General features: G+C 36.1%; 2 protein-coding genes and 1 long non-coding RNA gene across 4 annotated transcripts; 2 read left to right on the top strand and 1 right to left on the bottom strand.

Annotated features, from left to right (window-relative positions):
• Window positions 1-5,684: 5,684 nt before the first annotated feature.
• Window positions 5,685-6,326, top strand: LOC110224638. Its single transcript, XR_002329137.1, has 3 exons — window positions 5,685-5,863; window positions 5,964-6,169; window positions 6,241-6,326. It is a non-coding gene; the product is annotated as an uncharacterized LOC110224638 (long non-coding RNA).
• Window positions 6,327-14,948: 8,622 nt separating this feature from the next.
• Window positions 14,949-17,857, bottom strand: LOC9330543 (protein Brevis radix-like 3). The gene is made up of 6 exons (XM_002891748.2): window positions 17,459-17,857; window positions 17,163-17,333; window positions 16,514-16,890; window positions 15,873-16,008; window positions 15,376-15,689; window positions 14,949-15,285 (listed from the first exon to the last, which is right to left on the bottom strand). Exons 2-6 carry the CDS (start codon window positions 17,292-17,294, stop codon window positions 15,207-15,209), a joined length of 1,038 nt encoding a protein of 345 aa, XP_002891794.1. The 5' UTR covers window positions 17,295-17,333; window positions 17,459-17,857; the 3' UTR covers window positions 14,949-15,206.
• A 790-nt stretch (window positions 17,858-18,647) lies between these two features.
• On the top strand, window positions 18,648-23,609 carry LOC9330542 (polyadenylate-binding protein-interacting protein 3). Of its 2 annotated transcripts, none has more exons than XM_021013588.1 (15): window positions 18,648-18,838; window positions 19,738-19,857; window positions 19,953-20,108; window positions 20,198-20,328; window positions 20,451-20,641; window positions 21,341-21,518; window positions 21,618-21,836; window positions 21,910-22,037; window positions 22,116-22,179; window positions 22,275-22,305; window positions 22,410-22,630; window positions 22,713-22,850; window positions 22,943-23,041; window positions 23,125-23,193; window positions 23,289-23,609. In XM_021013588.1, the coding sequence occupies exons 2-15, from the start codon at window positions 19,752-19,754 to the stop codon at window positions 23,319-23,321; spliced, it is 1,764 nt and encodes a 587-aa protein (XP_020869247.1). In that variant the 5' UTR covers window positions 18,648-18,838; window positions 19,738-19,751; the 3' UTR covers window positions 23,322-23,609. The 2 variants fall into 2 exon arrangements, with proteins under 2 accessions (XP_020869247.1, XP_020869246.1); XM_021013587.1 differs by having other exon boundaries at window positions 18,648-18,843; window positions 19,740-19,857.
• The last annotated feature ends 452 nt before the right edge of the window (window positions 23,610-24,061 follow it).

The raw sequence follows: 24,061 nt of genomic DNA, 5'->3' as shown, positions 1-24,061 counted from the left end.
TTTCAATTGACGGATATGCCAATGGTTTTTTTCTTATACAAGGGACTCCTAGTAACTTATTTTTAGACTGAAATGACTCAATTTCGAATAGTTGATTGGTATAGTTTATATGATTATATCTCTATTTATTCTTAAAAAGGCGAGACAAAAAGTTAATTATTAGGTTACACGTTGTTTTTTTTTTTAAGCTTGCAAATATTATTACAAAATGAATGTTAAGAGATTAATTACAAAAACGCATTATCTAAGATAGAATAACCATGTAAAAAAAAAAAAACATGGTTACACTCACGGGCGGACCCATGATTTATTTTTACCTGGGTCATAGATATTTTTTAACATGTAAAAGAAGAAAAATTACACAAAAGTGTAAGAAGGTAGCTTCGAACTCGTTCTAAGGGAGTGTCAATAACGTGGAATTTGCCAACTGAGCTAGTATCACTTTAAGTATTCTTATGCATAAAATTTTATTTGTAGATTTAACCTAGGTCAACTGACCCACCTTTTTCCTTAGTGGGTCCGCCACTGGTTACACTAACAAAATGGAAAATAGTTCAGTTACCGTATAAACTTTAAATGTATCTAGTCAAATAGTAACATATAGCTTAATACACTATATAATATACTCGATCATATATATGACTATGTGAGTATTCAAAATTTTATCAACGATCGTAAAATTCAAAATTGATTCTGTAGAAATTTACAAATACAACAAATTATGAGCCATCCACTTGATTGTCTTCACTGCTAAAATCTCTATCTTGTCTTTTATTTCCGCGAAAGTAATTATTAATTTTCACCACATGAACATGCTTTAAAATCATTCTATGTTCCCCAATTTCTTTTCACCTTTATTATCGTTCCCTTTTCATATGTTATTCAGCTTATTCTCTTAAACAAGCCATAATTACTCTTAACGGAGACTAATTGATAATTACTGAATGTACCACATTAACTCGTACTTGATATATGGAGAGCTCCACGAGTCTCTGTTAAAGAGTAATTATGGCTCATTTTTAGGACAAGTATAAGGAAGTCTATGTCAATCTAACGTGAATTTTTATCACTTATGCCACTTTTTGGGAAAAAATGATCTGGCATGCCATTGAATAATCTGCATGTCACCGATATTGTGAACTGACGAATTTACCCTTAATGAAAGAAGGAAAAAAAATCAAAAAAGAAATGAAAAACGTTTATCTCTCTAATCTCTCTCTCTCTCGTCCTACTCCCTCTCCTCTCTCTCTCCTCCAAACCCGACAATCCTCCGCCACAGCTCCGAACTCCACAGCTCCCGCCGATCTGCAAGTACGGCTGAAGAGAGTCGTCGTCCTTTTCGAAATCGGTTAGTTTTTTCTCATAAATCCTCTTGACATTGCTGCATTGATAGAATTTTAGGTAATTTATGAGTATTTTGGAATTCTTTAAAATTAGGGATTTGAAAGAGAATTGGGTTTTTTTCGATTAATCGAGAGAATCGATAGCATATTGAGGAATGTTGGCATTTGCATTGGTTATTAAACGAATGTAGCTCGTCCATTGTTGAATCGAGTCACATTTTATGTAGAATCGAGTCAGATCTCAGTCAACTGGGACAACTATGAAAATTGGTTCAACTTTTATTATGTAGGCCAACTAGTACAACTGATAGTCTGTAGGCCAACTGGTACAACTAAGTTTAATTATTCAACTGGTACAACTGATGGTCTGTAATCAACCTGGTACAACTAAGTTTAATTATTCAACTGGTACAACTGATAGTATTTAGGCCAACTGGTACAACTGATAGTAATTGGTACAACTGGTACAACTAGTATAACAGTGACAAATAGTGTATGTGCAGTTTTTAATTGTTGTATTTTTAGGATAGTACCCTCCTTAGTCAATTGGTACAACTGATAATATTTAGACCAACCGGTACAACTGATAGTATGTATGCCAACTGGTACAACTAGTATAACTGTGAGAAATGGTGTATGTGCTGTTTTTAATTGTTGTATTTTCAGGATAGTAGTCCATAGTCAACTGGTTCAACTGTTAGTATGTAGGCCAACTGGTTCAACTGGTAGAATGTAGGCCAACTGATACAACTGATAGTATGTAGGCCAACCGGTACAACTAGTATAACTGTGAAAAATGGTGTAGATTTGTGCTGTTTTTAATTGTTGTATTTTCAGGATAGTACCCTCCATAGTCAACTGGTACAACTGTTAGAGTATAGGCCTAGCTGGTAAAACCGATAGTATGTAGGCCAACAGGTACAACTAGTATAACTGTAACAAATTGTGTTTGTAATTATGTTTTAAATTGTTGTAATTTTAGGAGGCGATGAAGAAGAAGAGCCATACTAACGTACATTTTTACTATGGAGGGTACTATTCAGAAGGGAATGAGTGGATTTATAAAAATTCACTATACGCTATATCGTTTAAGACGGCATGTCTAGAGAAGATAACTTATTCGGTGCTATTAGATAAGATCACTACGAAGGTTGGCCAGAATGGAGTCCCTGGGAATCTGAAACTGAGTTACAATCTATCTAAAGCTCGGAGAGAGACATATATTGTAGATGATGAGGACGTATACATTTTTTTAACAGAATGTGATGAAGAGGGTCGTATTCCAGTTTTGCATGTGGAGCTATTAAGTGACAATAACCAGAGGGTGGAAGTGTTAGTACCAGAGCGTCGAAGTTCAGTTGGTGTGAATTATGTAGAGCTAGTGAATGTGAATGAAGTTTTGGAGAATGATGTGAATGAAGTTTTGGAGAATGATGTGAATGAAGTTTTGGAGAATGATGTGAATGAAGTTTTGGTGAATGATGTGAATGATGAGAATGAAGTTTTGGTGAATGATGTGAATGAAGTTTTGGTGAATGAAGATATGGTGAATGAAGTTATGGTGAATGAAGTGTGTCAGAATGTGACAGGTATGGAAGTTGTGGCTGTGGAAAGGTCGATGGATAACCATTTGGATGAAGATGTGGATGGTATTTTTTATTTTGATGATATTCCAGCTATTCCAAATCGTGTAAAAGGTACTCCAAAGAATATAGAATGGGAAGATGGTACGGGTATAGAACTTTATCAAGAATTTTTTTCTAAGGAAGCACTGTGGGAATTGGTAAACAAAGCTGCAAAACAAGAAGTTTATGGGGTTTTAACAGTTAAGTCTGACCCGTTGAGACTTATGTTACGATGCAAACAATATTCTCAAGGGTGTAAATGGTATTTACGAGTTGCGAGAACAAAGCAATCAGATTATTGGAGTGTTAGAGTGCATAGAAAGATCCATACATGCTCGCGGTCTGTTGAGTCTACAAGCAATAGTGTACAGAGAGGAACACCACGATTAATAGCAGCTGTTTTACATGCTGACTTTTCAGGTAATCTACAGACCCCAAATCCAAAAAGCATCATGTCTATTGTGACAGGAAGACTTGGTGTGCATTGTTCATACTCTACTGCATTAAGAGGGAAAATGCAGCATGTTAGTGAAGTGAGAGGTGGACCAGAAAAAAGCTACAAGATGTTGTTTTCTTATCTCTACATGTTAGAGATGGTAAATAGAGGGACTGTAACAAGTGTGGAGTTGGAAGAGAAGAAGTTCAAGTACCTATTCATCGCTTTGGGAGCTAGCATTGAAGGTTTCAGGGCAATGAGGAAAGTGATAATTGTGGATGCAACTCATCTCAAAACTGTATATGGTGGGATGTTGGTTATTGCAACAGCTCAAGATCCTAATCATCACCATTATCCTCTTGCATTTGGTGTAATTGATGCAGAGAAGGATGTTAGCTGGATTTGGTTTTTCCAGAAGCTGAAAACTGTATATCCAAAAGTTCCTGATCTGGTGTTTATTAGTGACAGGCATCAAAGCATCAAGAAGGCTGTCATGACGGTGTACCCGAATGCGCATCATGTACACTGTATATGGCATTTGTCTCAAAATCTAAGACTCCGTGCGAAGACTGATAAGGATGGAGCTGCGAAGAAGTTCTTGGAGTGCGCTCATGCTTATACTGAGAGTGAGTTCAATAGAGAATATGGTATTTTTAGGAGTCGGTGGTCTAATGCTGCTGACTATCTAGATAAAGCCATAGAGAGAGAGAGCAGTGGTCTAGGTACCATTTCCAAGGAGACAAGTACAACATAGACACTAGCAATGCTGCGGAGTCTATGAACGCTGTGTTTAAGAAAGCGAGGAAGTATCACCTCTTACCTATGATTGATGCCATGGTTGAGAAGTTCTCTGAATGGTTTAACAACCATAGGCAAGATTCAGGTAATGCATCGAGCACATCACAGGTTGTGCCTTTTGTGGAGAAAATCTTGCATGCTCGATGTCCAGTTGCTGCGAAGTTAAAAGTTGTTGAGCTTAACAGTTATAGACAAGAATACAACGTCATTGATGGGATGTCGGTCAGCTTTTTGGTGGATTTGAAAATGAAAACTTGTTCTTGCAAGACATTTGATATAGACAAGTACCCGTGTGTCCATGCCATTGTCGCAGCAAGGTTCCTAGCCCGCAAGGAAGGGAGAAATGCACATGTAAGCATATATGGACTTTGCTCCGTCTTTTATTTGATTGATACTTGGGCATTGGCATATTACAGGACGTTGTTTGTAGTGCCACATGAGTCAGAATGGAATATTCCCGAGTCAGTTAAAGAGTTGGAGGCTGAGCCGCCGGATTACACTCCAAAAAAAGGACGCAATCAAGATAAACGGTTTCTATCTGTTGGAGAAAAACGGAGAAAGAGTAACAAAGCTGTTCCAGGAATTAACTTGGAGAGATGGCTACAGCCCGAGGATCCAGAAGCATCTTGATTAATTCCCTGGTTCAACCGGTAAAACTTCTTTACCAATACGGTTCAACTGGAACAACTGGACTATTTTGGTTCAACTGGAACAACTGTGTAACCATTTGGGTTCAACCGGAATAACTTAAACAACTTTGTACTTGTATTTTTATTTGTAAGACTAATATCGCTTTGTAATATATGGATTATTATTTATAAGTTTGTAATATAAACTATTTTATTTCTTTACAATATTAGCAAGAATGGTTTCTGGGTTCAACCGATACAACTGGAAACAACTAAAACTACAAAAAAAATACAAAATTACATAAATTAAACCATAATAAGTGATTAAAACATTTTTAAACTCTGAAAGTACATTTAATACTTTTAATATATGATATGTAACATTATCAATAATTAATATGAGCAAAAACCAAAATTACACAAATCACTCTTTAGGTAACAAGGAACAATTAGTTCAAGATCATCTATAAAGATGGAAGAAGTATGGAAACTATGTTTTCTGACAAATTATTCTATGAAAACTTCTTAAACACCAATATAATGTGGAAATTGATGTGAACAACTAGATATCTATGGTATTTTTTAAGGTTCAACTACAAAATTACAAATTTAGAAATAGTTCAACTGTGAGGAAATTAGGACAACTGAACATCTAAAGACAACTATGTAGAAAATCTATTTATCGGGGGTCCCACAGAAATGTGTTCACACTAGTCTTTGACTAGTTTTTGACTCAAACCGGTCCCACAGAAATGTGTTCACACTAGTCTTCTCATCTAATAAGGAGAGTACTCTCTCTCTCTCTCACATCTCGACTCCGATTCTTCTTCTTCTTCTTTTCTCTCTTCTTCTTCTCTCTTCTTCACGAGACCACTAAAAATTAGGGTTTTCAGATTTCTTCAAATTTTGCGAAATCTGGGTACTTCTCTCACATATCTTCTTCTCTCTTCTTCTTCTGTTATTGAAAACGAGAAACCCAAAAATTAGGGTTTTCAGATCTATGCTCCTTCTTCCTTCTCTCGCCGTTATAAGGTATGGCAATTCTCTTAGACTACTTCAATTTAATAGATCTGCTTTCTACTAATTCGGATTTACTAAGATTTAATTGATTTATGTTTGATTGAATGGTCAGATCTACTCATCTTCTAAACCGTAGATATGCCTTATAGTTACTCCCAACCCTCCACATCCGTAGCAAGCATCAACAGTGGAGAATGTAATGCAGATGCCAATTATGGTGTTCCCGAGAGGTGTTTCTGTGGTGAGATGGTCAAACTTGAGCGATGTCTAACAGGACAGCGCCAAGGAGAGCGCGTATACAGATGCCCAGTGCTTAAGGTATGGTTTAGTTGCAATTCTGGAACAACTAAGTATAACTTGTTGGTTTTAACTTTTTATATTCTTCCTAGGATGGAGACGAATATAAGGATAATCGAGATCACCTAGTTCAGTGGTGGGATTGGGCGGTAACTGAGGAGCTGTCCAAGATACACCATCTATTTGACAGACATAAAGATGACGTGTTAACCTCTCTTGAATATGGGAGGGGTGGAAATCCTGCATTGGAGTCGATCCGGGAAACTCTTCGTCTTATGCGTGAAGAAATTGATGACCTTAAAGAGAGGTTAGCCACAAAAGAAGTCGAGATTGCGAGGCTTAGGGGGTTACTTTCAAGGTGGTAATATTGTATGATTACCACCTACTCTTTGTAATATTTGAATTTGTATTTTGGATATGGAATTGTGTTTTCATGAAGTATTATTAGTAGTTGTACCTGCAGTAATGGTAGTTGTACTTGGTTCAACCGGTACAACTCCGACTTATATGTACTCACTAAGTATTTTTAATAGTTGTTGTCCCTGGATCAACTGGTCCAACTAAAATTTAAATATATTGTATTTAAATATATTGTATTTAGTAGTTGTCCCTGGTTCAACTGGTCTAACTAAAATTTAAATATATTGTATTTAGTAGTTGTCCCTGGTTGTCCACATAGTTGTCTCTGGATTATTAGTAGTTGTCCCTGTATTGTTAGTAGTTGTCCCTGTTGTCCATCGTTCTTAATAGTAGTTGTCCCTGTATTGTTAGTAGTTGTCCCTGTTGTCCCTGGTTCATCACATAGTTGTCCCAGGATTACTAGTAGTTGTTCCTGTTGTCCTACTTGTGTTAATAGTTGTCCCACGTTTGTTAGTAGTTGGACCAGATGCATAATTTTTTAAAATATAATTTCTGGATCATCCTAAACCCCAAATACAAAAAATGCACCTAAACCAAAACACAACCAAAAGATAGTACAATGTTTTGAATCCTAATAAAAGATAACCGCAAAATACTCAGAAAATATAAGTTTTGTCCTACACAAAAGCAATTACTCATAAAGAGTGATCTCTCATAAAGATCACCTATTTCTTCTGCCGCTTCTTCCCCTTCCCCTTCCCCTCTGCTGTAAACTCTTCAGCCTGAAACCTGGAAGCCTTCCTTTGTCTCTTTTTCCCGGTCTGGATTGTAGGGCCACTATGCTTCGGCCTCACTGCTTTCTTCTTCTTGTTCTCCTTCTCTTTCCTAGCCAGCTGCTCCTGATCACCTTCATCACCTACACAACTCCAATGTTAGAACATGTATGTTACAATAAAAACTACAAAAATGTAAACTCACTCAATTCTTGAATCTGGATTGGCTTAGGGTCTGTGAAACCACTGTAAAGGACCAAAGCCTTTGTCGGACTCGCTATTGGTTGATTAGCAGTTGGTGTACAATAGGTTGGCACAAAATCACTTGAAGTCCCTGGATGATACTCATTGTACCGCTCTTTCTCTAGCTGGACTGACACATAACCCTCTAAGTCTTTCACTCTCCCATCCAGCATACTCACTTTGCTATCCATCTCAGACAACTTCTCCATGATCTTCGCAAATCTTTTGTCCACAGCTGACTGTAATGAGAGGATATCACCAAGCCTCTCAGGGACTTCAGCATCACTTTCTTTAACATCACCAAGCCTCTCAGCCACTTTAGAGACAACAACACCAAAACCCCGAGCCTGCAAGTCCATCTGGTATAGACTTTTCCACCAGATTTTCTTCTTCTTTCTGATCAGTTGCTCTCTCCAACCTTCAACAACTGGATCAATAAATCCCATCCCTTCATCAACATCTTTCTCAACAAGGCCAGACAACATCTCTTTCTCATCCATATCAGGTTCCAAGATGCTTGAGATATCCTGTCAAATACACATAGCATCAATCTCAATAAATATGCATACTAAGAGAAGTAAAGGCACCAAAAGCTAACCTTAATTTCACCAAGGGCTTGGTTTATTTCATCCAAGGTAAAGCCCTTCATGCAACTGTCAGTGAATTTAGATTTGCACATTCTTGGACAGTCATTAGCTGCGGGAACAGCTTCTCTGAATCGCCTTCCAAGCTGTGGTATGCACTCAAATGCAAAAATCTACACATTCACAATAACACAGTTTTACTACTATAACTTAAACACTCTAACTCATTACAATATTCACAAGTTTTTACCTCAAGAGGAGTGATGAATCCAAAAAAGCTGCTCTGTGCTTTTGGTTTCACCTCACCTTTCATGTTTTTCATCATTCTCCGGATCTCTGTCATACATTGCTCAAAAGAATACCTTCCCCACGGGAATATCTCACAAGCATGAACATCATCAACAATCCTTAACAGGAATTGCTCTATGTTCCCATCACCCTTAGAATCAGCCTTCACAACCGCACATAAAAACAACAAAATAATCAACTTCTTCCTATCCAAACACTTCTCACTCTTAATAGCTGCCAACTTCTTTTCTACATCTTTGATTTTGATTAGGTCTGTCCTCCCAAACATCCTTCAGACAAACCTCAAACTACCCTTCTTCTCATGATTCTTTGGGTACTCATGGCAGTCCAACCCGGTCAACAAAGCATGCTCTTTCAAGGAGTACCTTATAGGCACTCTATTCACAACAAACCAACACTCATTCTCCATACCCGTGCGAGCAGTGCGAAGCATAAGCATCCACATGCCTTGAATCATGTGATTTGGTTCCTTAGGCATGTGGAATATATGCTTAAACTGAGCATGATTCCTAAACCAACTAACTTCCTCATCAAATGCCTCTATCATGGCCACTGTTTGGCCAACTTTACACCTACTACCTACCTTACATACCTTGTTGTACTCAGTTGGACTAAAGTACATGCTCTCTGGCGGCAGTGGTTGGGATTCCTCATCATCATCATCCTCATCTGTATCAGCTGCAACATCATTAACCCTCTCCTCTTCCTCTTCCTCAATAGCAATATCAACTATATTCTGCATATTCAAACACATACAACTGAGTACAACTATGTCTGTTGCTTACCTTTAACACCATATACAACAAATACAAACTGTTACTTACCTTAACAACACCAGCAGAATCTTCCTCCTCATTATCACCACTCCTTTCTCTACCCTCAGCATCACCAACTCTCTCTTCTTCCTCGTTATCACAACTCTGACCATCAATTGACAACTCACGGACTTCTTTTTCTTTCTCCTTTGACTCACTGACTTCTTTATCAGACTCACGAACGTCTTCATTTGACTCACGGACTGAGTCTTTCCCTTCTCTATCAGACAATTCCAGAACCGAAGCATCCACTCTTTGAACAAATACAGCAACAGCGGAATCCGTCGGATCTTCTGTCGGAACAGAAGCATCAAGCGGAGCTTTTGTTGGAACAGCGACATCCGTCGTCGAAGCTTCTCGAGACCTTTCTGTTGACTCATATTCCCTACCTCCCTCTATCACACGAGCCATATACGGAGGAGACGAAGACACGCGGAGGAAACGAATACGAACGGAGGCGGCGGAGACGAAAAGACAAATGAATGCGGAGGAGACGATTGACGGAGTACCACGGACGACGGCCGAAGTTCTGAGGCTAGAAGAAGACGACGGAGATGACGAGACGCCGGAAAACAAGCGACGGAGCGGAGAAGAGAGATTCGAGAGAGAAACGAATCAAATTCACGGGAAACGGGTGAAATTTTTCTGAAATTTTACAGTTTTCGATTTACACTTAGGGAAATTAGGGTAAATTTGGAGAAATTTTATAGGCCGGGTTATTTTCAAGTGGGCTGGGTTCGGGTTTATTAGGTTGGGTCGTAGTTTTTTTATTTTCGTCTGGGTTTTTGGTAAATTACTCAATTTTACGATTTAAAAGAAATTCAATAATAAAAAGAAAACATAACAGTGGCATGAGTGATTAACAATTTTCCTTTTGTGGCACAAGAGGTGAACTCTCATCTAACGTGTATTTTATTAACCAGTCTTTCGCATGTGATTACACCTAAAGGTATTTAAATACAGTTAGCTAACAGAAATACCTTTAGCCGCAATCTCTTTTGTAAATATATAGTATCTCCGACCCCAATCTTTAATATAATTATTTTTAAACTAATGAAATAATAATAATACTTATGAATTATGATACACCTTGCATGCGTTACGCGTATTCGTACTGTTTTGCTTATAAAAATAAGTAAATTATTATACAAATTTTATCGACAATTTGTAATTACTTTTTTTCTTTTCTGGTTGAGATAACTTTTTAGATTAAAATAAGTGGAAAATGAAACAATATTAATTAATGGTTAATGAAACTATGAAAGCATGTTCAAAAAGTTAAATGGTGCTCATTTGCTAAATGATTACTCTCGTGGGATAAGTATTAAGATTAGTTTTTTTTTTTTTTTTTTCGTTTTTCATTGGGGTTGATAAAAATTTGAAGATATCGTTTACAAGTCATCAGTTGATAGCCTTATGTTTTAAGTGATACAGTATTTGCAAATAACATAATCAATAAGACCATATTTATAAGAATTTTAGAATTAATGATTCAATAACATGAGATATTGTTTACGAGTCGTCCTGTTGGTCTAGGTCAGTGATCGATTCCCCCAGTCGCAGAATTGCTCAGCTTTATCTCTTTGGCCATATGGGTATGAGCCCATTATTTACGGCCCATTTGAAAACTTTGAGGAGACTCTATCCGTATGTTGGAGATACAATCCAAGTCCCACATCGAAAGTTTGATGGGACAACCAATAATATATAAAGGGTTAGGGCCAATCCACTAATTGCCAATTGGTTTTTAGTTGGAAGCCCAGAATTAGCCCAAATTTAACATGGTATCAGAGCCCAAGGTTCAAATTCTGGTGGACCTAGAAAAGTGGATACGGACATACCTCAAACCCGAGTAATGGAGGTCCGAGAAAGGGGCTTATTATCGATCCGAGTGAGGGATCGATGAGGCGTGTTAGATCCATATGGTCCTTGGATTGAAGGAGAGATTGTTGGAGATACAATCCAAGTCCCACATCGGAAGTTTGATGGGACAACCAATAATATATAAAGGGTTAGGGCCAATCCACTAATTGCCAATTGGTTTTTAGTTGGAAGCCCAGAATTAGCCCAAATTTAACACTGTAGAATACCCTCTCTCCACTCTCCAGGGATTAGTCCTCGACCCCTCCATAGGTCTAGAGATTTACCCTGAGTTAACAAAAATAAAATAAATAAATAAATTTTTTTAAAAAATAACATGAGATATTTTATTGGGGCTTTTGCAAAAATGCCACTTTTTCAATGCCACTTTTCAAAAATACCCCTTTTTAAAACCTTATAAAAAATGCTCTTAAAAATATAAAACTTATCCAAATATGTATGTAATATTATTAAAACATACACAAACTACATTTTTATGTATCTAAAATCTTATAAATACTTTATAAATACCTTATAAATGCATTTTAAATACCTTTAAAAACCTTTAAAATATCTTGTAAAACCTTTGAAAAACCTTAAAACTCCTTTAAAATAACTTTTAAAACCTTTAAAACACCTTATAAAACCTTATAAATACTTGGATCGAGTCTTCAAGTAGTAGTTACAATCCATAAGTACCTTATAAACCTAATAAAACTTTATAAAAATTTCAGATTTAAAAAGGGGCATTTTTGAAAATGGACATATAAAAGGGGTATTTTTGAAAAAAGGCACACCAAAAGGGGTATTTTTAACAATTTCCTTATTTTTTTTTTATTTGAAGATAGATAATTCCAAATGTTTGATTGAATTTACACCCTCTTTTGTATATAAAGATTCAAATGAGATAAATTGTTGTGTTAGAAATTGCAAAAATCTAGATGTGTGCTAGATGTTTGGTCAATAAATCTGACACTTAAGGTGTAATATGAGAAAGCTAAAAATTAATCACACAAATCGAAAGTAAATCTATATATACATTTTTGGATGACTTTTAGCAAATAAATCCTGGAGTTGGAATGTATTTACAATGGAATGCCACTGGTGGGTCGGTTTATTTTAATAACGTTTGACCCGGTTTATTAAATCGGATACTTCCGAAAATTCTGCTTCTAACATTTAATGAAAAAAAATAAACAACTAGGCCCAATATTAGGCCCATCTTAATCACGTTACCTTCTTTTTATTTATTTGGCAAAACCACATTAATTAAATAATCTTAAATCACCATATAAAATCTAAACTTACCAATCTCCAAAATCTCCAAATCTAATCTTATGGGAACCATTTAAAAGAAATTTTTAAATTGACTTGAATTATATAGCTTTTAAATAAAAGTATTATTAAAAAGAAAAATAACTAAATGATGTTTAATTTTACGAGACGGGTAATATGATGGGACGGGTTTGGGTTGATATTTATAAAAGATAGTATACCACGGGTGAAATCCTAAAATTAACAATCAAAATAATCTATCAAACAAATTACATTTTGATTTTTTTAAGAAAATATAGCCCCGCGGTGTACCGCGGGTTAAAATCTAGTTAGACATACATAAAGGAAATGGGAAATTGATAAGTTTTAACAAAAAAAGATTTACTAGTTATTTAAAAAAAAAACAAAAATAACCATTTGTGGCAAATTTGGAAAATTTCATTCAAATAAATTAATATAAAATGATCGTCCCTTCGAATCCACGAAACTTCCCACTCATAACACCTTCTTTTTTAACCGGACCCATCCTCGTACACTTTTGCTGTTCTTTACTTTTACAATATTAATTAACTTATTATATAAATTCGTATTCCTGTCTTTGATCAAACGAAATCATATCATAACTCATAAGATATGTCCTTAACGTGTACGAGTAACATAAACATGCTTAGAAAACTATAACTTCATTTTCATATCTAGCATAAATATATGTCTATTAATAAACTTAAAATTTCATCAAATGTCCTCTCTATATATGCTATGTTTATCTATAATATATCTCCATATTTATTGGAAACAAACAAAATTCTGAGTCGCAGAGCTTGCACGCATGTGTAGACTGCAGTTATAAGAAAATGACAGCTTCTAATCAAAAACCAAATCGAGTTTTTGTGCATGCAGTAAAAGGAGATTCCATTTTATTCAACTTGATAGAGAAATTATAAAAATTCGTAAGAAAATTTCAGCAAGTATAAGGGTTTAGGATTTAGGATTTTAAGAGTTAGGGGTCTTTAATTGCCAAATCAATGATGACACTCAGTGCCGGTCCGGTAAATTTGGGTGCCTTAAGCAAAATTAAAGCCCATAAAAAAAAATTCTTTTAAATTAAATTTTTACCATTAAAAAGAATATTGTAGTTGTCTCTAAAAGCCCACAATATTTTTAAAAAGCCCTACAAAAATTATTGTATATAAGAAACCTTAACAAAATTTTAGATAAAAAGGACCTCAAATTTTGAGGCTCTAATCGGTGGCTTCGGTGGCTTGCCCTCTGCGCCGGCCCTGATGACACTTTCTAGCAACTTAAAGATAGAATTAAATAAATACAATGTGTATGTACTTAATTTTTCCATTTTAAGCTAAGTTTCATTAAGGAAGATAGGGGTCAAGTAGAGCCTAATATCCCATCATTATCTCCTAAAAAAAGCCTTCATTATTTAAAGATTATGCCACCTAATCTAATTCTAAAACTCCCTAATAGATGAACCCTAGTCTATAGGCCTCTCAAACCATTTTGAGTAAAATATAATTTATAAACTCAAGATACTATACTGTGAAATCCTTGCTTTCAAGATATAGTAATAATAAAGTCTAATTAATGTTAGCTTTGACTCCTATGATCCTATCACATGTTATTAAAAACAAAGAAAACGATTAATGAACATTGGTGGAAGATGAAAACAAAAAGAGTATTAGTTACTCCAAATCACTCAAATTAAAGGTAAGTAAGTAGTTAGAAGTCCATAGAGAGAAATCATTTATCAAAAGGGTAAAAGAGAGGTAACAAATAGGCACTTGATTAAGATTCTATACCATTTTCTTTAACTAACTCCTAATTTTCTATAAATGTCAACAACACCATCAATTAGATTCTTCTTGGCATGTTGTCATAATCATTTGATGTGAAATAATTTAAAAAAAGAAACCAAAGTAATCAAGAAGATAATCAAACTTATGAACTCATTTTCAAACGTTGTTAAGTTCAAAAGTGGTTCATATTATTAGTGCAGAAGAAAGTTTGGGTCAAGCTCAAGAACCAATGTTTCTTTATGAAAACCCGGGAGAGTATGAAAGAAATGTTTTGGGGATCCCAAGAAAAGCACACAAAAGAATGACACAGAACTCAAAGAAGAACAATGACAACACAGTCTTTTCTACGAAACATCACTTAAAACAACAGTTACTCTCATACCCCAAATCCCCAAAACCCTCTCATGGCGAAAAGAGAAAAAGAACAGGGTATTCCAAAAGAAGCACAACACTAAAACGACCGAGCACATGCATTATAAGGTTCTCTTCCTGCTTTTCACAATGATTATGACCCGTCCTGGTTTTGGTTTACCTGGTCAAGAGAATTAAACTAAGATGCGTCTCTGCTATATATCATAGATTTGATACTGAAGCAGCCTGTAGAAGAAACGAGGGTACAAAAGCAGACGTCGATTCATAGACCTTACTGTTCATATCTTATAGCATATTTCACTTTTTTCATGTTAATTCCTTCACTATCAAAATCATTTATGGAGTATTCTTGTATAAGCAAAAGATACAAATTTTGTCCTTTAGAAGTAGACCAAAATAGATAAAATCACATAATAATTATTGTATTCCATAAATTATCAAATCTGAAATGAAATGCTGAATATCGATCTATCTAAATTAAATCTAACAAGAAGCAAGAAAATTGAGAAGAAAGTCTTTGTTTAGCTTTTGTTCAAGTAATCAAGTTATAACTAAAAAAATAAAAAGAAAAGTCTTTGTTAATAAATTAAGTCTTCTGTTGTTGTTGTTGTTTGTTTCTTCGTCTAATAGCTGCTCCACTTAGTAAATCTATCATCAAGTCACAAGTATTGCTGTTGTATCCGAGCTCTGTTCTGTTCCCACCACAACCTCGCCTGTGTTTCCCCAAACTTGTCTCGGCTACATAACAAACACCACATAAAAGCCATTTATCATCTTTTGTAACCAACATTGTCTCACTTTTCAGAAAGAGAGAGGTATGTAGTATACCTGAATCGAACGCGTCTAAGCTCGCGATTACCATCTGGTAAAGCTCTGATAGTAATATAGATACCAGGCTCATCTTGTTCTACCCATTCACTTTCCATGTCGCTTGCGTTACTCACTGATACCTCCTCAGATCGATCTACTGAGCTACTTCTAGCAGAACCATCGATTGATGATGTTTCTGTCTTGGTTCCGCTGATGCTAGAGAGCTTTGGTGTTGAAGCAAGACCAGAAGAGCCTGGAATATTGCTGCGAGGTCGCTCTCTTTCCAGAGGTGGAGTTACAGGACTGTCCTTCGCGGACTGTATTTGTGAGACCTGGCACAACAAGGTTTGTTCCAAGCAATCTATTTAGGACCCAAGTACATACATGACTTTGATTATCGAAGTTTAAAGTTGCAACATTGTATAACTATAACCCAAAGAGAGATATAAACCAGAAAACTTTGGTTTTGATAGTCAATTAATAGATTTGAGTGTTCAATAGTGAAATAGTATTACCCCATCTTCAGATACAGGAGGAGTTGGAAGTGGCTCGCTCTGCTGATTGAACTGCTGCACATTGTATAACTCCATGACCTTCTCGAAATTCTCCACCCACCATCTTTGAGCTTGCCATTTATTGAACATCTCACGACTGCAAGAAGTAACGATGTAAAAACAAAACCATCTAGACTCAAATCAACAAAAACTCTTTTCGCTTAGCCAAAAACGGAAACAGGTCTAACGTGTAACACAAAAAAACTAAGCATCCGCACAATACAAAAAACCCCCAAGAGATACCAATTCTGGGGCCAAAATATCCATCCTTGACAGCAACACAACAGAAGCTAGTCTCTGTAATATGAAGCCTGGTGCTTCTTTATTTCAGCAGTTGCATGAAAACCATTGACAACTAAAGATTTGTTAAGCTCAGGGTCATCTGAACTTCAATTGGCTCAGCAGAAATACAAGTGTTCCTAGTACAGTAGTCCCACAAATAATATCCTCAACAATTGTACTACTCATGGGTGTTACAAGAAGAAAAAAAAAACCTTTATTTCCAAATTCAGAACCTAACATGCCATAACAAGATAGTAAAAGCAGATCAATGGGAAAACACACCGCATCTATTCAGTTCAATATCGGCAAGAAACAATTACCTGAACCGAATTCTCTTTAGATCATTCCCTCCTTGAAGCAATGACACAAATGTGATAAGAACACCAGGCTCCACTTGCGCAACCCATTCCTTGGCTTCATCCTCCTCCATGAACACTATGGATTCCGTTCGGCCACTCATGGACGTAGGTGTACCTTCTTCACTAGAAAGCCCTTTTAACCTGGACTCCATATCATTCCCCCAAATCTTTGGAGTTGAGCTTGCAGTCCCGGCTCTCTGGTATGCATAATGAAATCTCCCAGAATCCGAAGCAACATCCGAATCAGCATAGTTTCGATTCTGATTCCGGTTTGATGTCCCAGAACACGGTTTGCAGTTTTTATATGCCCCTGAAGCTTTTACTGCCATGTCTTTTAGCTGAAATGAACAGTAGTCACATACATACAAAAGTCACATGATTTGACAAAAAATACAGATAAGAGAGTACATGACAATTCAGAGGAAATAAATGTTTGAAGAATTAATCATACTCAACCACTAAAAGAAATACAAGATTAAGACTAAGAGTCAAGTCTCTACCAAACCACGAGTCATGCTTTAACATGTTTTTTTTTGGTTCTTAGCTCCCAAACAGAAACCAACAAAACCAAACAATCCATGAAAGTGAGCCAGCAGAAGGATTAATCTACCTGTGACGTCAGTGATTTAATGGCCTGCTTAGTCCTAGGAGTCCCAATGACTCCGTCTTCTTCATCTTCTTCTCGAGTAGATCCGCCATTGTTGGTGTTAAGCTGCTTCGTGCACGCTATACAAGTCAGCATCTCTTCCTCTCTTTCACACTACACGAACCCTAAAAATTCCTGGGATCAAGCCAGAAGAAACCCAAATCACATTTCAAGCAAAACCCAGATCAAATCTAGAAATGAAGAAACTTCCAAACCCAAAATGACAATTCTTGCACTGTGAAGAGGCAAAAAAGACGTACACTTGCAAGAGCTCCGAGATCACATAAACGCAGCGATGAAGAGCTCAAATTGAAATATGACCGTTACGCGAGAGACATAAATTAGGGTACACAGATCTGTAGATCAAACCCATAAATTCGCATTAAACTCTCTCTCTCTCTCTCTCTCTCTCGCTGCTTCAAGCGACAGAGAGAATGAGTGGGAGATGATACTGTATAAAGTATCGATCTTTCTCTCTCTCACTCTCTGTGGAAACTCAAAGCTGAAGAAGAAGATTCTGCGGATTTGGGGAAAAAGTAAAAAAAGCTTTGAGATTTGGGCTTTGGAGTTCGTTGGACACTACAGCAAAACACTGGTCTACCGTGTTTCTTTATTAATCCTCTGTGCCACATGTTCGTTTTCTACATTTGGTTTTTATTTTTCTTTCACATTTTTGATAACAACATTTAGTCTTCTCTTAACGCCAAACACATTAGTCATCTCTCTAATCTCTATGCTTAACTTTATGGTAACAAATAAGAATATATTTTTCCTTAAAATGTGATAAAAGTGTTGAAATGATTGCTCTAAAACGATGAACTATAATGATAGAGCGTGCAACTATAACTAAGCCTTATCATTTTAATTTCTAAAAGCTTTGATTACTATAATATAATATAAATTTTATAAACTTGTTCCCACCTTTTTCTCCTCTTCCTTGAAAGTTTAAACCTTTTGATTAATTATTATGAGTTTTATTAGTACAACTTCACATCATCAAGCAATGCATATCATGGCGAAAAAAAAAAAAAAAAAGCAATGCATATCATGCCTTCTTAAAAAGTTAATCTAGAGATTGCTTTTGTTTATATTTTTAACATAGACTTCCATGCCAACTTCGTTTAAGGTTAGTCGTTGATTTTGTTTCAACTGTTTATGATTCCATGTTTTTTTTTTTTTTTTGATATGGGACTATGTTTTTAGGATTTATATAGACTTCTTTTTTTTTTTTTTTCGCAAAAAAAAAAAAAAAAAAATAGTCCAAATAAGAAATAATTTGAAATATTTCAATGGAGAAATAATTGCTATATTTCGAATAAATTTGTTTGAGATATAATCTCTTTGGGTTATATAAGCCCAAATAAGTTTATAAGAAAAGGCCCAAAAGAATTAATGATACGCTCTTCCGTAGGTGATCACACCCTCACGTCGTAAATACTCAACGATCTGTTCTCAATTTGCTCATTGCAACAAAATCGAAAAAATCAAAATCTCACCTTTGGAGATTTATTGTTGACTCGTTTACCGCGATTCTCTCCTCAATTCGCCGGTAAACCCTAACTCTTGTCGGAAAACCCTAATTCGCCAAGACGGAAATCACCCCACTCGTTTCCTCTTAGCATTGGTTGATTTCAGCTTTGTTGAGGTAAATATCATCTTCTCAGGTTTCTATCTTCAGATTCTGATTTCATTGCCTTCAGCTTTACTTTTTCTGGGAAATTTGTGATTCAAATTTTGAGATTTTGGTGATTGAGTTGGTTGATTTAGGGTTTCCTTTTGGTACTCTTTCTAGTACAAATTCGTTATGTATTGAAAAATTTCAGCTTTGGATTGCAAAACGTTGTCTTGTTGCTTATTTGGTCCCTTTTAATACATTTTCTTAATTTGGTTTTGCGTTTTTCATCAACAGAATATATAAATTTGGACTTTTTTGGTTTGTCATGTTATTTGTTCTTTAGAGCTGTGATTATGATTTTCGTTGTTTGATTTGATGTATGAAGCCTGCGCAAGTTTGTGTCTTTCGTAATAGTGATTCACGTTCAATGTAACCTTTAAACTGCTTGGTCAGGAGATAGAACACCAATCTTCTAGTTTCACGTTTCGTATGCCTACAATCTGGATATTTGTGCTGGAAAATTGGCTAGCAATTTACATGTTATGGGCAGTTTTTGGTTGTTGTTCCCATGGCTCACAATCGGAGTTACTTTATCGTTTCAGAACATTCACGTTACTTCTCTGTATAGGGTTTAGTTGATGAACCCCTAGTAATATGGTTTTATTTAAGTAGATCGATGTATGAAATTGACTGTGACATTCTATCTAAAACAAATATCACAGTTACATCACATTTAGAAATATTAAAAGAAAGTTTTGATGCCAGCATGAATGCGAATTGGAGGCCAGTTTGCATATCAGGCTCATCGTCCCGTGAGACCTGGCAAAATAAAACATGAAATTAAGTGTATTTTATACAGTTATATTTATCATCTTATTGAATATTCGGTTTATCGATAAATTCTTATACTTTTTTCACTTCAACAGGTTAAAGCAACTATGAAGCCTGTTCTTCACTCGGGCTCTTCATCCAATGGATTTTCACACAGAAGAGTTGAAAAAGAGGCTGGGATGAATAACGCACAGCCTTCTGCGGGCACTACAGGTTTTGTATATATATTTATAACATGTATATCTTTATTCTGATGTAGCACCAGCATCATGTTCTTCATTCTCTTGTTTGTTGATATATATGTGAAGAAAACGGTTGGGAAGCTGGAAGTGTGGATACCCCTTCTCACAAGCTGTTGGTGTATTTCACAACTTGTAATATTGGACATCAGGTAGAAGTTCATCTCAAAAATGGATCAGTTTACAGTGGCATATTTCATGCTGCTGATGTGGAGAAGGATTTTGGTAACCTGTTTGTCCCTTTAAGATGTAATATAATACAAGAAGCGGTAACTTTGTTTTTTTATCACTTACAAACTCTTTGAAACTTTCAGGAATTATTTTGAAAATGGCATGTTTAATGAGGGATTCACGAGGAACCAAATCCCGTTCTCCGCTTGTCAGCAAGCCACCTTCAAAGATACTCATTATCCCTGCTGACGAAGTTGTGCAAGTTATAGCTAAGGTGTGTACTCTTTTCTTGCTAATGGGATTGGGTTTTTATGTTCATGTCAGTGCACCAGCATGTTAGAAAGACTTCTTGGTGTTTTGACATTGTTATTCTTTTGCCATTGGTCTCTGTGTTAGGACCTTCCTGTATCCAGCCATAACGGCTCAGATTCTGTTCAGTGCGAGAAGCCTTTAGAGCTGTTGACAGACTCTCTGATATCACAGTTTTATAATGTTGATTTGGAGAGAGAGCTGAAACCTTGGGTACCTGATGAAGATGTTCCAGACTGTTCAGATCTGGAGAATGTGTTTGATGATCCTTGGAAGAGGTAGTGATGCTATTCATTAACGTAGGATATTTACCTTTTTGTTAGGATTTCTATTTTCTGATTTAGAAACTGTTTTCTCTATTTCGTTTCCCTCAGAGTGTTTACTTTTATGATCTAAGTTAGAGAGTGCTTTGGAGGTTGTATCGGGTTAGGCTGAGGCAGACATCATAGTTTTTCGATTTCTGTTCTTGTTACTATGATTCCTTTTTAATAATGAGAGTTTTGATTTTTATTCATGTTCGTGATTTTAACTTCAACAGGTAGCCATATATTTATTGATCCCAGTTCAATTCCTCTTATTGCTTGGTTAAGATGTCAAAGCAGGCTAAGCCGCCCTGCAGTTGGTTAAACCAATACAGGGTTTTGGTGGGGTGGGCCGCTAATGCTTAGATATCCTAACTCACCCGCCATATTATTACAGATTGTTAGAGTAGGCCTGCCGTTTCCAAAGTTTTCAATTTTCTTTATTTTATAATTAATTTTTACACATAATCAAATAGAAATATACTAGAATACATTTAATTTTCAAAATAAATATCATTTTACTTAGTAAATTGAATATAAAAAAGCTGTTACATATATTGATAATTTCATGTGGGTTAGTTTGAGACCTCTGTCTGCAGTGAGCACTTTTCATCATGTACACTTCCTGGGTTGAAGGACACCTCTCAACATATCTTATATGTGATGATATCGTAGGGGCTGGAATCAGTTTGAGGTCAATAAGTCATTATTTGGAGTAACAAGCACTTTTGATGAGGAATTGTATACCACAAAACTTGAGAGAGGTCCTGGAACGAGGGAGCTAGAAGAGCAAGCCTTGAGGATTGCGAGAGAGATTGTGGGTGAGAATACCCGAGATCTTCACGTAGCAGAGGTGAATTACGGATATCTTATGGGACTCTTGAATTTTTACGTTTCATTGTTGTATCATATCTAACTTCTAATGGTTCATGCATGCAATCATCTTACACAGGAAAGAGGGCTCCAGCTTAGTGGAAAGTTTGATATTGATGAGGAAACCAAATACTCATCGGTCTGTACGGCTAATAGATTTGATGATACATGTTATGAAGACGAAGACGAAGAAGAAGACATATTGTTGGATTGCTGCAACAATTTGACATTTGGTGACTCTTCTGCTTCTGATGGCAAGAAACCTGCTTCAACTGGCATGGTCTATGAAGAAACATGGGTATGGTTGAGTTCTTCACTGGTAGTAGTTTCTAGGAGAATCATCGGTGATATTGCCATTTTTTGTCCTTCAGGGTGACAGCCTGCATTTACGGAATAACAAAATTGTAGACCAGAGCTGGTCGAACTCAAATAAGCATTCGCACCAGCTTATGTCCGAACAGCCATCCAAAGATTTTCCTGTTGCAGGAAACAAAATCAGGTCTTTTCCTTGGAATATACATTTTTTGTTCAAAATATCTTTCATTTAACGTTATGTTTCTGAAACTCATTCTGATAGGAATGAGAGCCAGCTTGGTGAGCAAAGAAAGAGCAAATTCCTAGGGTCTTCCCTTTATAAAAAGGTAAAAAAGCTAAACTACGCATCTAGTCTTGATTGCATTTGCATAATGGAACATTACATATAACTTTGTTCTACTGGCTTCAATCTGTAACACAGCCATCTGAGGAATCAGTGTCTGGTCTTGAAGGTATGTGTAACTTCAGCTTATCGTATCTATCTACTCCTGTTTCATCTTAAATGTTGATACCAATTGAATTTCCAACTATGTATTTAATTGCTACCTCAATGAAGATGCACCACCATCTGAGAAGCCAAGTTTCACTGATGGAAGAGTCGGTCTACTCTCTGACAGAGCGAAATCTGAGAGCTCTTCTGGGTGGCCTGGAAGCTCCATTTCTAGAAATTCAGAAAACTATGCAGCTTCCTCAGCATCAAATCGTCCAATACTATCACCAAGCTCTTCAATTGGTTCTTTATCATCAGAAAAATCCACACTCAACCCAAATGCGAAGGTTTTTTCGCGGTGCTTAGGTTTATCATCTAATTTCTCCTTAATACTGTAAGCTTTTACTAACGGGCTTTAGGTCTGATCAGGAATTTAAACTGAACCCCAACGCAAAGAGTTTCAAACCATCTTCTCCATCAGCTAAAAGTCCTCAATCTCCAGTCCCAGACGGATCATTCTATTATCCTCCTGTTCCACCCATGCCAGGACTACGTATTCGATACGGAGTAACTTTTCTTTATTCTTAATCTAATGATCTAAATCAAGCTTTAATATCTGTTAAGCTATGTTTCTGATTCACAAAGTTGAAAATTGACAGATGGGAGGAGCATTCCCTGGACAGCAACACCCAATGATGTATAATAACACAACACAGCTTAGTCCAAATCAAACATATTATTCTCCAAATAGTCCACAGGTTTGCTTATAAGAGCCATGACGTTAAAACTCTTAACCCATTCTCTCTATTGAAAGACTGAAATGTGGAATCAATGTTAACAGTACCCACAACAGATGATGATTACTCAACAGAGACCGGTCTTGTTCATGCCGCCAACGCCATATCAACCGGTTACTACTTTCCTCATAATTCTTGCTTTGTCTTTTTACAAAAAAAATTGCTCAAAAGAGTTAGATTTTGCTGACAACCTTTGATTTTATGGCAGGAGATGCCATACAATGGAAGAGACTCTTATTAGCTTTTGGCCAAAACCATGACTGGTGGTGGCTGGCACAAGGGAAGGTCTCGAATATTCTGATGGAATTGGTTTCATTTAATTTACTTTATTTTATTTATTTCAAGCACCGAATCTTTTCATTTTTATTTAATTATTTTTAGTTTATAAAATGATGAATGGTGTGATGGTCCTTGTGAGAAAAATTGAACACAATTTGATGTGATGGTGATCTAGTTTGTTTAGGTATTAGACTAGATTTTACATTAGATTCTTGCTGATCTCATTTCTTTATTCACTTGTGTCTCTCCATTCAAACTTTTAACGTTAAATCTTTACATGTATGCGTTGTGTTATTTTTTAATATATATACAATAAAGCAGGTTAGGTAGGAAAAAATACATTTTCTTTTAGGGTGATTTGCAAAAGTGACGCTTTTGGAAGATAGGATTAAAATATATAGCACTATAATTGGGAAAATTAAGCAAGTAACAGATGAGGGTGGGGAAATGTCGTCAAACTCCCTCTTAGACGAATCAGCAAGTAGACACGCGCGTGGAAAGATAGTAGAAGTGAATGACGTGGCTTGTGTTTGAAACAACAATTTTACTCCTATATGTGGTTATAGATAAAATAGTATAGAAAATAGTATGTAACCTGTTTCATCTAAACTCCACCGAAATTGTAGACTAACTATAATTTATGTGCTAACACTGAGTACAAGGTTGTGATGATACCCACATCGAAAAAAATCAATGGAGTAT

This window comes from Arabidopsis lyrata, assembly GCF_000004255.2.
Source record: "Arabidopsis lyrata subsp. lyrata unplaced genomic scaffold ARALYscaffold_1, whole genome shotgun sequence".
Taxonomy (NCBI): Eukaryota; Viridiplantae; Streptophyta; class Magnoliopsida; order Brassicales; family Brassicaceae; genus Arabidopsis; species Arabidopsis lyrata.
The sequence above is the reverse complement of the archived record's forward strand: the minus strand, read 5'-3'. Positions and strand labels throughout refer to the sequence as shown.